The sequence below is a fragment of the Sciurus carolinensis genome, chromosome 4 (assembly GCF_902686445.1).
Source record: "Sciurus carolinensis chromosome 4, mSciCar1.2, whole genome shotgun sequence".
Classification (NCBI taxonomy): Eukaryota; Metazoa; Chordata; class Mammalia; order Rodentia; family Sciuridae; genus Sciurus; species Sciurus carolinensis.
The window spans coordinates 2,265,336-2,281,198 of record NC_062216.1 but is presented as its reverse complement, the minus strand read 5'-3'; the positions used below and the strand labels follow the sequence as shown (position 1 = coordinate 2,281,198).

At 50.5% G+C, this 15,863-nt stretch overlaps 1 protein-coding gene across 1 annotated transcript in view; it reads left to right on the top strand.

The window, feature by feature from the left end:
* Csmd1 (CUB and Sushi multiple domains 1) overlaps nt 1-15,863 on the top strand; it is a 1,673,782-nt gene that overhangs the window by 1,438,664 nt on the left and 219,255 nt on the right. Inside the window, exon 26 of the mRNA XM_047550875.1 lies at nt 5,457-5,659. Within this exon, the coding sequence (XP_047406831.1) occupies nt 5,457-5,659 (203 nt within the window). The remainder of the gene's footprint in view (nt 1-5,456; nt 5,660-15,863) is intronic.

Genomic DNA, 15,863 nt, shown 5'->3' with positions numbered 1-15,863 from the left:
TCTTCAGGAGATCCTCTAGTTCTAGGACCCCACGGTCGATACCAACATCCTTGAGACTCAAGACCCTCATATAAAATAGCTCCGCGTTTACATATAACCTGCACACAGCCCAAATACTGCCAAGTTCTACGATGACTAATGCAATATGAGATGAGTCACTGTACCCTAGTGTTTAAGGGATAATAAGCACAAGGTCTGTACAAGTTCAGTGCAGGTGCAAATTTAAAATTAATCCTGTAGTGTGAGCGTGTATGATTGAACACTGTGCCTCTGTTGAGTGTTTATATTTCCAGTTTTTGATATTATGTATAAAGATACGTGAAATAGTCTCACAAGCCAAGCTTTGCCTGTCCTTACAATTAATTCCTTACAACAAATCCCTAGGAAATGATTTGCTGAATCACATGGCAAGACATTTCCATGTGTCCCAAAGCAAACTTTTCTATATGTCAGTGCCCCTGACTTCAGATGATCCTTTAACCTTTTTACTTGTTCATCAAATGCACAGTACATTCAAGGTCTTTGGAATAACCTCCAAGGTTAACCACTTTATTTTGAAATAACAAAGTATCGTAGAAAAATAAAAATCCTAAAAGAAGATGGTAGCCTTCTTCAGAATCAAAGATAACTATTGAAAATATGGCATATATTTGTACAATTTTTCTATGTAAATTCAAACATAACATTTTATTTGTATATTCATCTATTTTTATAAAACAGTATCATACCATAATATTATTCTGAGTTTTTTTTTGAGTTAGTAAACATGGTCAAATTTTTGTGTCCTTACGGTGGATTCTACTTCAGTTCATGTAGTCGTTGACTCATTTTCAGTTGCCTGAAAGTGCTGTGATTTCTTTCTGCAAACAATGCCCTTTGGGTTATTCAGGTTGTTTTCCGTCTTTCCATGTCAGGAACAATGATGCTCTTGTCCTCCTCGTCTCTCCTCAAGAGTCCTCTCTTTGGTGCTTTCTCGCTGGGCTTGCTGTGCCGGCACATCTGAATGTATACAGCCGGTACCAAATGCCTTCCCAGAGGCTATGTGCCATGCCGGGTTATCAAAGTGCAGCCACTGTCCCTCATTCTCACCGAGTCTGGCAGTCACTATAACCTTCGCCACTCTGGCTGGAAAAAAATTCTTTAAAATGTTTGATTTGTAGTGTTTGTGTATGGATTTCCACTCTGACAGCTTTCAACATGTGCACGTATCTCTCTGTGTGGCAAGATTTTCCCTTCCCTGTTCGCTTTCCTCCCCACTCAATCCCCTGCTATCTCCTCTATTTGAATCCCCTGCTGTATTTCTCCTGACCTTACAGGAGCCTCCGCGGCCTCTCCAGTGTGTGGGGTTTCCTTCCCGTGCCACCATCTGACTCAACTCAGAGAGCCCTAGGGATGGGACCATATTCTACCAACCTTTAAACCTTCTCTCTCTGGTCATACAGTATTGGTCAATTGACTGCTGTAGTTTTCCATTTGGATAAGAAGTGACTCGTACTTTGTCAACATTTAAATTTTGTCTTACCATATTTTCTATTGGAGTCACAAAACCTTTTCCAAGATCCCACCCAAACTCATTATGCCAGGTTGCGTGTTTGTTTACTCATGCACATTTCCATCAGCACATAACACATAAAGCTGCATCAGTTAGAAAAGTGCTGTTTGCTCACAAAAAGTACATCCTTGTGTCACTAGATATGGAAACAGAACGTCATCAGGATGAGCCTGTGATTCCTACACAAATCGTCCCTCCTCCAGGAGGGTCACTATTCTGTCCTCAATGGGTTTTGCTCAATTTGAACTTCATATAAGATGGAACCACACACAGAGTTTTATTTTATGTCTGGCTGGATCTCCTCCACCTTCACTCCCTTGGTGAATCCGCTCTGGTACAAGAGTGCACTGTGATGTATGTATGCACCCTGGGGGGCGCTGGGTGCGGGGACTGCTCTCATCTGCGTGGGTGGCTGCAAGATGGCGCTGTGCTGAGTGTGCTGAGGCCATGGTGGGTGCAGGAGCACTTGGGTTGCTCTCAGGGATCGCTGGGTAATGGTGAACCATGGCTCAGCCACTGTAGACACCAGGGGACACTTCTCTAAAGTGGTTGTTCCTGTCTGCACTCCTGTCTCAGATCTCAGGCACTCGGCCTTCTGTGCACTTGGCCTTGGTGATTTCCACTTGGCCACCGAGGGGGCTGTAGGAGTTTCCATTTGCACTTCCTGGTGGTGAATCAAGGTCAACATCTCTTATATGTTGAGTGGCCCTCTAAGTGTCCTCTGATGCTCTGCCCCAGAGTCCACAGCCTACTTCTGCCCACCAGGCTGTCTCTCTTGTTAGTTTCCACATGGTGTTTACGTTTCCCAAATGCATCCTTTCATCTGACACCTTAGTCATTGTGCTCCTTGGTCTTCCTGTCTCGTGACATCTTCTGTAAAATACTGGTTTTCATTCCAGTGTTGGATTCATTTTCACTGATTTTTATCGATGTTTCCTGAATTTCTGATCTATCTTTAAATTGGGCTGTGTCGTATATTTTGTTCCGATTGTTCTTAGTGGTGTTCTGTTTGAATCATAAGATCTTCACTTCTGAAAGTCGTGAAAATACGTCAGGTTTCTTGTAGGTTGGTCGCCCTCCCTGCTGCTCTTGCTGGCAGAGAGGTGGAACATGGTTGCAGCCCACCTCCCCTCCATTGACTGGAGCGGACCTCTCGTGCGAGGTTGGTCTGTTTCTGCACTTCATTCCCACCACGGGTGTGTATGTCAGTTAGGGTAGCACTTTCCATCTTGATTATGTAATTATTTTATAAAAAGTCTTGATATCCGATACTAAAATCCATTCTTCTTCACATAGATTGCCCAGCTATTTTTGACCTCCTGCATTTCTGTATGAATTTTGGAAAGACTTATTTTCTATAAAAGAAATTGCCAGGATTTTTATTGGCATCACATGATGTCAGTAAAGAGTTTGGAGAAAACTGATGTCTTTCACACTGTTGGATCTTCTGCCCTGGCATGATGTGCTGCTCCATATTTTGGGGTCTCGTGTGATTTGCCTCAGTGGAAACTTTCCACGTCCTGTGTGCGAGCTTCACCCAATTTGGTGAGAACTGGTCTAGATATAAGAGGCCTTTGGATGATAACATAGGTAGTATTGTTTTTTCATTTTCTATTTGTGGCTATTACATGGAAATGGATTTCATTTTTATATTTGTCTTACTTTAACAGAACGGGTTGATTCTAAAAGTTCATAGATTTAAATATTTTATGTATGCAGAATCACCTCATCTACAAATAAGAGATTTTTCTCTGAATCTTATCCCTTTTTACCTGACTTGTTGCAGTGGCATGGACTCCAGAGAAATATAATTTAGAATGTGTTATCGTGAGCCTCATGGTCCTTTACCAATCTCCAGAGTGAAATCTTTATTATTTATACTGATAAATACCATTGTAAATATTTATATACTGAACTTCTTGTCCTCTGCTCTGGCCACACTGGGTGAGTGCAGAGGTCACGCCCCTGCTGCAGGGATGGCCTACCTCAGCTCCTCCTCATGTGGAATCTGACATGCTCCCCCTTCCCCAGGGCCAGCCTGCAGTCTCCCTCCCTGGCCCTCACCACCCAGGAGGAATGTCACCCTCCACTTACCCCCTGCCTGCCTCGCAATCCCAGCCCCCAGCCCCTCTGCTCGCTCTCTTCCATTGCACCCCCTGCTCACATGCAGCATTCTTTACATGTTCATTTGGTTGCTGCTTCTTGTTTTCTCTCATTGCAATGTAAGCTCCCTGAAGACAGGTTGTCTAGTTCAATGGAATGTCCACAGTTCCTAGAAGGGGGCTTGTACCAGCTGAATTGTTGAACTCTATGGATAGACACACAAGGATGATCAGCCTCATGCATAACCAGGAACCATGACATAAAGAAGATTCCATCCACATCTCCTGTAATATCAAAGTCCTGCCTGTGAGGCCGCAGCTCAGACAGCATCAGCTATTGGCAGACGAAGGCATTTGTTCATCATGGTGAGACTAAGTAGCCAGAGTCACAAGGGAAAACAACTCAGCAACAGTGTTTAAGCCAGACCTAGAAAGATCCTCAGATCAGTGCTGCAGAATGTCCCTGGTGGCACCATCACCATGCAAAAAAGAAGCTATGCATCCTGCAGTAGAAGACCAGAAAAATAAAGAGCTCACTTGTGCTTTTAAAGTAAAGAGAGTCCACATTTTTAGTATGGAGGACTCTTGTGACGCTCTTAACGCTGAATGCCAGTGCTGACTGCAAGTGAGGCAGGTGCACCTGTGCCCGAGGTGGGGACTGTGCGCTCCCAGCAAGCACACGGAGCCTCGGGTGCCTCTCAGCAGTGTGCACACAACACACTGGGGCATTCCAGAAGCCCACCTGGGAAAGGCACAGGCAGAGCGCCCCGCAGCGGCCAGACGGCCAGTGGCCTGGAGTGCAGGCACAGGCAGACCCACACTACTTTATTTTAGAAAAGATTTGATGCAAACAGGGCCAAACATTGACTCTGGTATTGGGAGATAACCTGCACGCTGCGCTCTGTGCGCTTCTCTAGGTTCTGCATTTATAGTGAACATTTACGGATACACTGCACATTGCATGCTTACATGGAGCAGAAGGGCATACTCTGTACATCCGATGTGTGCAACATGAAGTGACTGAGGTGTGTAGTTTTTGTGTCATCTGTATGATTTTTATCTCCTTTACAATCAACGTGCAATAAGGGGAAAATGAAAATCTATGAACCACACTCTCAGGAATAGCACTGTGGGTGGGTATGTTAGCTGCCCTGTCTGCCCTGCATAGACGGGGCTACCCCTGCTGCCGGGCCTGAGTGCACTGCCACAGGAGCGAAGGTCCAGGTTGCCCAGAGCCACCTGCAAGCCCAAGGCAAGTGTAGGTGTTGTAAGGAAGGGGATTTGCATCAGGCGCTTCTGACATCGTGCTGGGATTTGAAATAATGTGCTTTTTCTGAAGACAAAATGTGTAGGGACAAACACAACCTCACAGGCTGTGGGATGCGGGTGGGATCCGTGGTGGGTGGAACAGGGTCGCCATTGCATCCTTCGCGGCTGTGCGTGCTGCCACCTGCCGGGCGTCTTAGGAATGACAACGGGCCGGGTAAATGGCTCCGCTTCTGGGGAGGCGCGTTCCACCTTCAGGGTCAGGGCGCTTTAGATTGAATTATAGAAAGATCCGTCCCAAAGGGAATGGTCGCACCCCAGCCTCAGCTCGGCTTCTCTGCAGCCACGACAGACTGAAGGAGTTTGTGCTGTACCTAATTTGCACCCGCGGGTTAACCGGAGTCTGGGTTCCCGCGCTCTTCACTATCCGAGGGGCTGGGCGCCTGTGGCGGGGCTTCCTGCAGCGCGGTCCCCTGCAGCGGGCCGGCCAGGGTCCTCCAGGTGCAGGCAGACCAGCCGTGTGCTCTCTCTTGCAGCCTGCACTTCATCGTGTTCGACACGGAGCTGGCGCACGACATCCTCAAGGTGTGGGACGGCCCGGTGGACAGCAGCATCCTCCTGAAGGAGTGGAGCGGCTCCGCGCTGCCCGAGGACATCCACAGCACCTTCAACTCGCTCACGCTGCAGTTCGACAGCGACTTCTTCATCAGCAAGTCGGGCTTCTCCATCCAGTTCTCAAGTAGGTGGAACCCGCCGCTGGGCTTTCTGGGGACTCTGCTGGGAGCCTGCCTCCTTCATGGTCCTGGGCAGAGCCCGCGTCCAGTGGGACCTGGGTAGGAGAGGTGAATTGTAGGGAGAAGAGAGTTCCTGCCTCCTCTGTCACTGGGTTCTTGGCAAAACTCAGATGGATGAAAGTGTCACCAAGTACATTTACTGTAGGTTTTGTGTGAAATAGGCTCCTCCAGAATAGAAGCCCCAGGGGGAGATGGGGCCCACCTGTTCTAGAGAGGCCAGGCATTGGGGTTGCAGGGCCAAGGGTATGGCCTGGCAGTGGCGATCAGGGGCGGGGAGCCCCACTTTGCCCATTCTGTCCCCAGTGCTTTCCACTGGTGGCCTGTGGCGGGGAAGACCCGTGCACTCTGTGTGTTCTGCTCCAGGGGACAGCCTGGCAGGAGGTGGGAGCAGCCCTCCCGCTGCCCTTTCCTGAGTGCAAGGGGCCGCAGTTTGGGGTTGTCAGCATCAAGAGCGCATGGCTTTGGAAATTCCATCCGTTTTAAGATAGGGACAGGCAATGAGGTCCACTTAGGTGGGGAAAATGTTATTTTAGAAGTTTGAATGAGTAAAAAGTAAGCTTGGGTCAATGTCAGATGGGGTCTTTGCATGGAGGTTCGGTCTATTCCTGGGACTCCCCAAACCGGCAGCAACTCTGGGTTCCCTAATTGCTCTAGTCTGAATTCGTGTGATGGCATCTCAGGCCACCTGTCCACCACGCAGACCTTACTCTCAGCTCCCAGTTCAGAAGAGACATGCTTCTCCCTTCCAGGGCTCTGGTTCCCAGTAGTCAAAATAAGATGGTAACTCTGCTCAACTGCTAGTGGGAAGCCGAAATCTTCACACTCGAGCTGTTACCTCCCAGTTCCCATCTTCGCCTCTGGCCTGTGTTTAAGGAGCAATTTCCTAAAAAGGGCAGAAAGGAGATGTTCTGTGGCAGCTCGACCTTTTAGTAGCCTTCAAGGCGTCCCAGGTGGAGGCACCATATAATTTGGTAGCACACAAGGTCAGCTGTCCTCATAAAACAAGTGGAATTTGCACATAAACACACTCAGACTCAATTTATCTTTTGGCAGGTTGCTGGTGAGCCATATTTAGGATTTACATAAGAAAATTGACTTAGGTCAATTTAATGCTTTTAAAAGGTTGATAATAAAATTGAGGTTATGGTCTACACAATTTAACTCTGCTTTCACTGTGCTGTGGGTAGATAATTTGCAAGGCATGCCTGTGGATTAGTACCTGTGTGCAGGGACATTTTCACTGGCCTGTAATGAAAACCTCCAAGGAAGTTCACTCCACGTACCTCATCTGGAGAAAAAGTCCTTTTCTCTGTGGACTGTCTCCATTCTGCTTTCTGTTGTGACAAAAACTTGCCCTTTATCTTGTGAAATCAGAGGGAAGGTGGGTGGTGGATCAGTGGCAAATGGCACTTGTTGGGCAAACAGAACAGCTGGTCAGGTTACAGGTGTGTCCACTGCCTACCTTCTCCTTTTCCACGCACTCTTCACCTTTTGATAATTTTAAACAGACCATTTTATTTTTCACAGTAGTTTTACAATAAAACTGAGCATAAAGTCCAGAGTCCACAAAAACCTCCCGTCCCCTAAGCACAGCCTCCCGCTGTCCCCGCCAGAGGCACGTCTGTGAGTCCGGGGCCCATGTGGCACATCAGCACCACCCCAAGTTCACAGTTGGCATCAGAGTCCACCCTGGGTGCTGCACCTTTCAGGGGTTTGGACAAATAAATAGTCAAATGCGTCTGCCAGCCAAGTGTCACACAGAGCAAGGACGTCACTGCCCTGAAGACCTGCTGAGCTCTGCCACTCGCTCCCCACTCCTGACCCCTGGCAACCACTGGTCCTTTCACTAGCTTGGTGGTTTTGCCTATTCCAGTGTCGGATTGGGGGTGTCTCCTGGTGGACGCCCCCTCCTGGTGGTGCAGCTGAATGTCTCCTTGCCCCAGCATGGCTTGCGGGCACGGCAGAGCATTCCAGGGCCTGCAGAGGGTCCCTAAAGACCACCTCCGGGTGCCCTCATTCTGGTGGGCATGAACGCGGCAGCTACCAGCTTCCCTGTAGAAGCTCGTGTGTGGACATGGCTTTCAGTTAGACTGGGCGCCACTGCGGATCTTGGGGTAAGAGCACGCTTGGTGTGCGTTCTGCCTTTCTCAGTCCCTCCGCAACACTCTTGTGGACACCTTCGACTCTCTCTCTCTTCTGTACTCCTTTGTCGCTCACTCTTTTCAGAGGAATGATGTCAATTCAATTTAAAAAAAAGCAAACCCCTGATTTGAGGACCATAGATTCTCTTCTTTCTATGCCACTAATATATTGATGTTTGGGAAGTGACCCACAATACAGCCACACAAGTTTCTGCAGAAGAGAAACCTGCATGGTTTTCTTTTACTGGGTGTTCTGTGTGTTCGAAGTGTGTGAAATGGTCTGTTAGCTGGCGATATGTGATTGGCGGTCCTTAGCACGTCGCCGCGATCCCTCCCACTCCTACTTAACAAACCCCAAGTCGGATGTGCAGATGAAAAATACCATTTTCAGGGTACAACTTTGCTTTGTTCTCTGGCTGTTTGTGAATGAGCTTCTGTGAGATTGTCTCTAGAAGTCTACAGAAAGGAACAATCAGGATGTGAACATTCTGGTGTGAAAACCCAGCGTGCACTCTGGGTTTGGGGCTCTGCCAACCTCCAGCAAGAGGACACTGGCCGTCTCTGTCCTTGTTGCTTCCTTGGCTGGAGCTGTCAGGGAGGTCTTGGTGCTCAGGCCTGCGTGCCTTCCAGAGGAGTGCCACTCAGACTTGCGGCTGCCCGGAGTGTGGCTCCACAGGAGTGTGCAGAGAGCACGGGGAAGCCTTTGCTTTCTTAAATTTTCTGTTCATATCATTTTAAAAATGTTTGTGTTGGTACAACATAGTTGTGCACAATGACTGGGTCCATTTCACATCACTGTGCATGCAGGGAATAGAACAGGTTCCATTTCAGTCCCCGGGGCCGCCTGCTCCGTCCGGACCCTCTTCCCTACTCTGCAGTCTTCCTTCTATCTATTTTGAATCGCTGCTTTATAGAGATAGATATAAAGGAGGAGTTCGCTGTGATGTGCTCACACAGGTACTGGCATCATGATTTAGGCCATTCCATGCCTTTTTCTTTCTTTATGGTACCAGGGATTGAACCCAGGGGCTCTTAACCACTGAGCTACATTCCCAGCCCTTTTTCTGTCTTTTATTTAGGGACAGGGTCTCACTAAGTTGCTTAGGTCCTCACTGAGTTGCTGAGGCTGGCTTTGAACTCGCGATCCTCCTGCCTCAGCCTCCTGAGCCACGGGGATTATAGGCGTGCACCACGGCACGCGACAGTCCACTTCATTCTGAGTTCCTCCCTCTTTCTGTCTCTCCTGCCTCCCCCTCAATCTCCTCCCTCTCCTCCACTGCTCCCCTATTTTCATGGGATTCCCACTGCACTTTTTCCCCTTATCTTGGTCTAATTTCTACATGTGAGAGAAAACATTTGTCCCTGGAGTTTCTGAGTCTGGCTTATTTCACTTAGCATGAGGTTCTCTACTTCTCTCCATTTACCAGCAGATCCCATGACTTCATTCTTCATGGCTGAGTAAAACACCCTGGGTATGTGTGCCAGGTTTCTCTGTCCATCCTTTGTAGACTGGTTTCATAACTTGGCTCTTTGGACTTGAGCTGCTAAGGACATTGCTGTGCCAGTGTCTCTCCTGTGTGCTAATTTTAGTTCTCTTGGATACAGACCCAGGAGTGGGACAGCTGGGTTGTAGGTGGCTCCATTCCCAAGCTTTGGAGGACCTGCAGCTGGTTTCCAGCGGCTGCATGCACTGGCCGTCCCACGGACGCTCTGGGGGTGAGCCTTGCCCACATCCTCACGGCATCATTTGTGCATTGATGGCTTCCATTCTGACTAGAGGGAGATGAGGTCGTAGTGAGGTCTTCGTTTCCCTGATTGCTAGAGATGTTGAACGTTCTCTTTCGTATATTTGTTGGCCCTTTGTATTTCTTCTCTTGAGAACCGTCTGTGCGGTTCTTTTGCCCATTTATTCATTGGGTTCTTGGGTTTGGGCTGCTTTAAATGGCGTTGGGTTTTTGAGTTCTTCACATGTCCTGGATATGAGCCCTGGTGCAGCAGCAGTGGACACAGATCTTCTCCGTCCCGAGGTTCTCTTCACGCTCTCAGTTGTGTCCTTTGCTCTGCAGAAGCTTTGGTGGTACGGCCTGAGCAGAGTCTGTGGTGTTGAGGAAGAACGACAGCAGGGTGGGACACCAGTGTGCACTGAGCGTGGCAGGCACAGTGACACAGGACGGCATCCGCTTGTGGCAGAGGACCGTGGGGACAGGCCGAGGGCGATGGTGAGGGGACCAGGGCAAGTGTGCCCAGAGTCTGTGAGAGGCCTGGTCAGGTGACCGGGGCAGGGACAGCTCTGGGAAGGGAGGGTGGCGGAGGTCTGCCCAGCAAGGCGTCCTCCCAGCTGGCTCCTCGCAGCTGCTCCCAGCTCCCTGCCAGCAGAGGGCCGGGAGGAGAGGGCAGAGGAAGGCCACCCTGTGTGTGGGCCACCTCCCAAGCCCTTGGCAGTGGCGCCCCATGGCCAGCCCTCGGGTGGAGCTCAGCCATGCGAGGCCTACCAAAGCAGGTTTCCTGAGCACAGGAAGTCTTCCAGCCTCCAGAACAAGACGCTCGCAGCCCACAGGCCTCTGATGCTTGAGCTTGTGGGAGGGCCTCCTGGGTGCGCCCAGGCTGAACGCTGGAGCCCCTGGGACAGGCCACCTCGCGGACTGTGGGGCGGGCCCCGCTGAGGCCCCGCCACGCGGACTGTGGCGCGGGCCGCCGCGGAGGCGCCACGACGCGGACTGTGGGACCGGCCCCCGCGGAGGCCCCGCCACGCGGACCATGGGACAGGCCCCACCTCGTGGACTGTGGGACGGGCCCCCGCGGAGGTGCGTCATGACGCACGCAGCTTTGTTCCCGACGTGGGCAGTACGCCCCTGGACGGTGGTCTCCAATGCCCGTCCCTCTAGTGGTGTTGACAGCAGCCAGGAGTGAACGGGTTTGCCCATGAAGAGCAAGTCGTTCCTGCTTAACGTGAGGCCGGCGCCCTGTTGACCTGTGGAGCGCGAGAGGCCCTTATGAGTTCACTGTTCCCCAGAGTGTGAATTTTGGGTGCTGGGGAGTGAAACCAAGGGCGCTTTACCACTGAGCGACATCCTTGGCCCTTTCCTAATGTTTTTATTGTCTGTTTTGAGACAGGCTCTCACTAAGTTGCTTAGAGACTTGTTGAGGTACTGAGGCAGGTCCCAAAGTTGCCGTCCTCCCGCCTCAGCCCGAGTCACTGGGCTCACAGGCATGTGCCATCGACCCTAGCGACTGATATTGCGATGCCAGTTGGGAACCAGGCAAAACATTTTCAATTTATAAAGATATTTTGACCAGCATGATGGAATCGTCATCTGCAGATGTTTCCTTAACAGTGATCCTTCCCTGCTGTAAGATGTGCCAGGCCGCCCCACTCACCAAGGGTGTGCAGGAAGCTGCTACCAGCCCTCAAGCTAGTGGGCACACCAGGCTGTGGCAGCGTGGGTGAACGTGCCCCAGGGCCCCTGCACGTGGGCACCTTCCCTGCACCGAGGGACAGAGCACGCTCTGCAGGGAACAGCAGCTGCAGGCGCGGGAAGGCCGGGCCGGAAGGTCCTCCAGCCCTCCAGCTCTGCTCAGCATGTGAAGCAGGGGACAAGAGCTGACAGCAGCGATTATGTTAATTGTAATCAGCACAACGCTTTTCATTAAAGCTTAATTACCATTTAATCATGCATGAAACGCAGGAAGACGGAGTTCAGCACACAGAGCTGACCTCTACACCGGGGTTAAATCAACCTCCGCAGAGTCTCTGGCACCCTGTCTTGGACTCGCCACTCCCGGGAAAAGGGCTCTGGAGCGGCTCTGCATTGTGGCTTGTTGTGAGGCTGATTCTCTGTCCCTCACGGAGGAACTCGGTGGCTGCAGGACAACTCTCTCTCATCTACTTCATTGAAGGATAATTTAATAGGCATTTTCATTTTTAAAAGTCATTTGCTGTTTTTAACACTGGGGGCCTTGGTGCTGTCAGTGGCAGAGCAAGGAGGCAGCTGCAGACCCTGTGTCTGCACAGGGCCAGCTCACGGCCAGGGCCTGGCATCCTCAACCCGCTCTCTCAGGATCCTCTTGGGACAGTGGAGAGCTGACCGTGTAGTTTTTGTTGACCGTTTACACATATAGACTATGAACCGCTCAAGGCCACAGGAGTGGAGTCCAGCCTTGATTCCCCTGGCCCCCTGGGCCCTGACGGAGAAACAAAGGGCGTGTGGAAGCAGGGCAGTGTGGGAGATCCCTGGCTGTACAGACTGTCCTCCCCTTATAACAACATGGGCAAGTCAGAGACAGACGTGCCACGTGTGGCGACCACAGCCCAGGGAAGCCTCGCCGTCCTCTGTGGCTTCGGTCTGCTCCAGTCCGCCCTCTGATCTGGTAAGGGCGTGCGAGGTCAGTCCTGTTGCCTGCCACAGCCCGGCCATCCGGGGATGGCTCACCTCCCAGTGTTCTCTGCTGGGCCCTCCTGCCTCTCCGTCTTCACTCTGCTCCCACCTGCTTCTGAAGAAGTGAAGCAGCTGCTGGTCTGCCCCATCTTCCGCTCCACCTCTGTGTCAGCTCCTCGCTTTCCTCCGGTCCTCTTCCCCTCTTACCTGCGTGATCGATGCCCTGCCCCATGGCCTTCTGTCCTGCCCTGCCCCCGCTCACCTGGAGGGCTCCTGGCGCCCCTTCCAGCCTGGCAGCTTGCTCCCTGCCCACCTCCTGGCAGCCAGTTACTCCCTTGAGCTCTCGCTCTGTTCATTTTCCAGCTTCTGCCACCTCCTCAGGTCAGCCAACCCATCACGCCCTCCTGAGGCCATGGTGCCTGGGACAGAGCCACAGCTCACGGGGACAGGGCTCTGGGAGGGTGCCCCGGCCAAGCAGCTGCTGGTGACGACTCTGCTCCTGCACCGTGCAGTCGCCTTCCCCAAGCCAGGCCACTGGTCCATGGAGATGCGCCAGGTCACCCACATTTTACTGAACATGTGGAACACCACGCCGTGCGTCAGTGTCCAGCTGTGATTCTGCTGGCTCAGAGCAGCCGTTGCCTGGAGTTGCACATTTGTGGCGTGCACTCCCTCACCCGCATGGCTCTGCACCCTCCTGGATCCTGTCCCGACCTCGGCTCCTCTGCTCTTGTTACTGTGGCCGCTGGCCCGTGGGTCTCCTCCTCGTCCCTCCCTGGTGGTGCTCCTAAGTGCTCCTGCACACCGTGACGCCATCTCCACTGGACTCCCAGGACTGTCCCTCAGATACCCCCACCTTTCTCAGCCCCTGATGGCCTCGCCTTCCTCCCCTGCTTGAGATGCAGACTTCCTCTCGCTGGCGGAGTTGGTCCTGGGACATCCCTTCACTCTCTATTTGAACTCTCTGAGTAAATTTATTTATTCAAATTTGGAAACAGATCCTTAAGATTATAAGTCCAAAACCCGCTGTTTCCAGCTCACTCCCGCCTTTGACCCTCTAGGATGCCAGTTGAATCAGCTCTTTTGAGAAGGCCTCTCCCGGTAGCATGCCCAGCTGTGGCCACTGCACACCCGGCTGATGTCCCCGCGTGCCTGCTACGGGATGGAGAGCGGGTCTTGCAGGCAGTGCCCTTCCTGGCATGGCTACCTTTGCCCCTGGGGTCCCACCACCGGTCACCCATCTGAAGGGCAGTTCGGCAAAGCTTGATTGTACCGAGTGTGCGTTTAAGAACAGCCGCGTTGGCAGAGAGCGGATCTGACAGCCGGCCCTGCTGGGAAAGCCTCTGGCTTCTCCGACATATTAGCATCAGACCTCAGGCCCCCAGCACTGCTTTGCCCGCCTGTGCAGCCGCCGCAGTCCTCCGCTCTCGGTTCCAGTGCTGTTCCCCTTGTTCCCGAGCCTTCCCGCCCCGCGCTCTGGGTGGAGGCTTCCCCTGCGCCCCTGGCCGCCCTCGCTCTTTAGTCGCACTTAACTGCTGCTCCCTACAGGAAGCTTCCCTGGCTCCTCGGCTGAATGGCAGCCCTCCAGGTGACCCTTCCCCGCCTCCTCCAGACGTTCACGTCCACTGTGGTGCTTTCTGCTCCCTCTGCCTGTCCCTGGGAGTCCTGGGGTGCCCAGGGCGGGACCTACACACTAGCCACAGCCTTCACGCCGCCCACGGGTGACGCTGGGGGTGTCCCGCCTTCATCTTAACTTCTAGTGTGTGTGTCTGTGCTTATTTCCTCTTTATTGCTAACATTTCAGGTGTCCTTTCTAGTGAGACTGTGAACTTATTAAATGAATTTCTTCATTTAAAAAATGCTCTGCTCTCACGTTCACAGTGCTCAGGGTGGTTCTGAGGAAGGAGCGTCCTCTTAGCAGATGTGCGTTTAACTGTGATCTGAAGTGGCCTAGGACGTCTCCCCAGGGCCTCAAACTCTCATTAAGACTGTTGGAAAGCCCTGAGGCACAGCCTCAGGATGGTAGGCTGCGGAGCTAGCCATTCCACCCTGGTCACAGGGGAAGTGGCCCCGTGTGTGTGAACGGACACACCCATCTCCCCCTGGGGAAAACTCACTTGACTGGCGACCAGCGGTGGGCTGACCCAGGGCTCCGGGACAGGCGGAGCGGCCCAGACGCTGGGAGCCACACCCTCCGCCTGTACAGTAGTTGGTTTCCTAGCTAATTGGGTTAAATTAAGGTGTGATGCTGTTTCTGCCACGCCACGGTGTCGTGAGGCCTGCCCTCAAGGGTAAGCCATGCAGAAGCGCTTTGATTTATAGGTTTTCTCCAAATAGAAGGGAATGATATTATTTATTCTCGGCTGTGGAGACGTCCTGACTCCAGGGAAGCATTATATGATAAATGATTCAGTCTGCGGTTCTCAAATTAGATTTCTCCCTCCCTTTGGCCTCCTGCTTCACACCACTCAATTCAAGCTGACAACAGCAAGAGTCCCCTGACACCTGCTTGGCAGGAAGGCACATAGCTCTGACTTAGAAACAGGAAGAGATAGTAAACAAGCAAATATCGCTCCATCAGGCTGACCCGTGACCCTGGGTCCGCCTCACTGTGGCCCCTGCAACGACAATCAGGCACCTGTTAGCCAGAGAGAGCAGGGGGGTTTGCACTGTCTGATGGGAGATTTGTAATCATTTCCTCAAGTCTATCTTAAGTCAGTGAACATTTCTGTTGTTCATCCTACGAGAAAGCTGAGAATCCATTTAATCACGATTACTGATATGAATACATGTTTATAAAAGAATCTTTGGAGATTAAGAATTGAAGTTCTTGATACAGTTTTGATTTTATTTAGTATAAAGAAACTAAAATCTAAATAACTGAATGAAGGATCCTTTCATTAAGATGCAAAAAAAGAGAATTTTATGGTACAATTAAAGTTTAATATTGACTTTATTATTAGATATAAGTGCTTTTAAAATAACTTTAAGTAGTGTGCTATTTTTAAACATCAAAAGCAAGCATACTTGGATTTCCTGTAGATGTTTACTTTTGACATGATGAAAACAAATTTGCTAATTAGTTTTGTCTCAGAGCATTTCAAATTACTTTATTAAAGAGAAGCGAGTTTATTATTCACTAAGCAGACATAAGAACTTAATTAAGTGACCTAAATTCTATGGTAAACATGATTCATCTATTATGTCTGTGTTTCCAATGATCTAATTTGAACAACTATATAATGTGTATCTCTCAAAACTACAGTCCCATAGCTAAAAATACTAAGACATTTATTTGCAAGACAGAAAAATAATGACTTGTAAATTTTGCCTAAAATGAACATTTGCTATTTATCATTAATAGTCTCTTCCTAATAATTGATTGTACATTTCAGTTAATTTGAGATAAATAAAGATCTAATGTTGTAATACATGAATAGGGGAATTAGAATCTAACTCTGAATCCTGATTAAGCCAGAGAAAAAGTATCAGGACATTTATTATAAAAGGTAAGCCACATTGAATTTTAAAACATGATGATTTGAAAAAAGAAAAAAAAGATTTGTTGGGTGTGACTCATTGTAACATAACAGCTTCACTGTTAGCAACAGTTCTTAATGTTATGTTTGTAT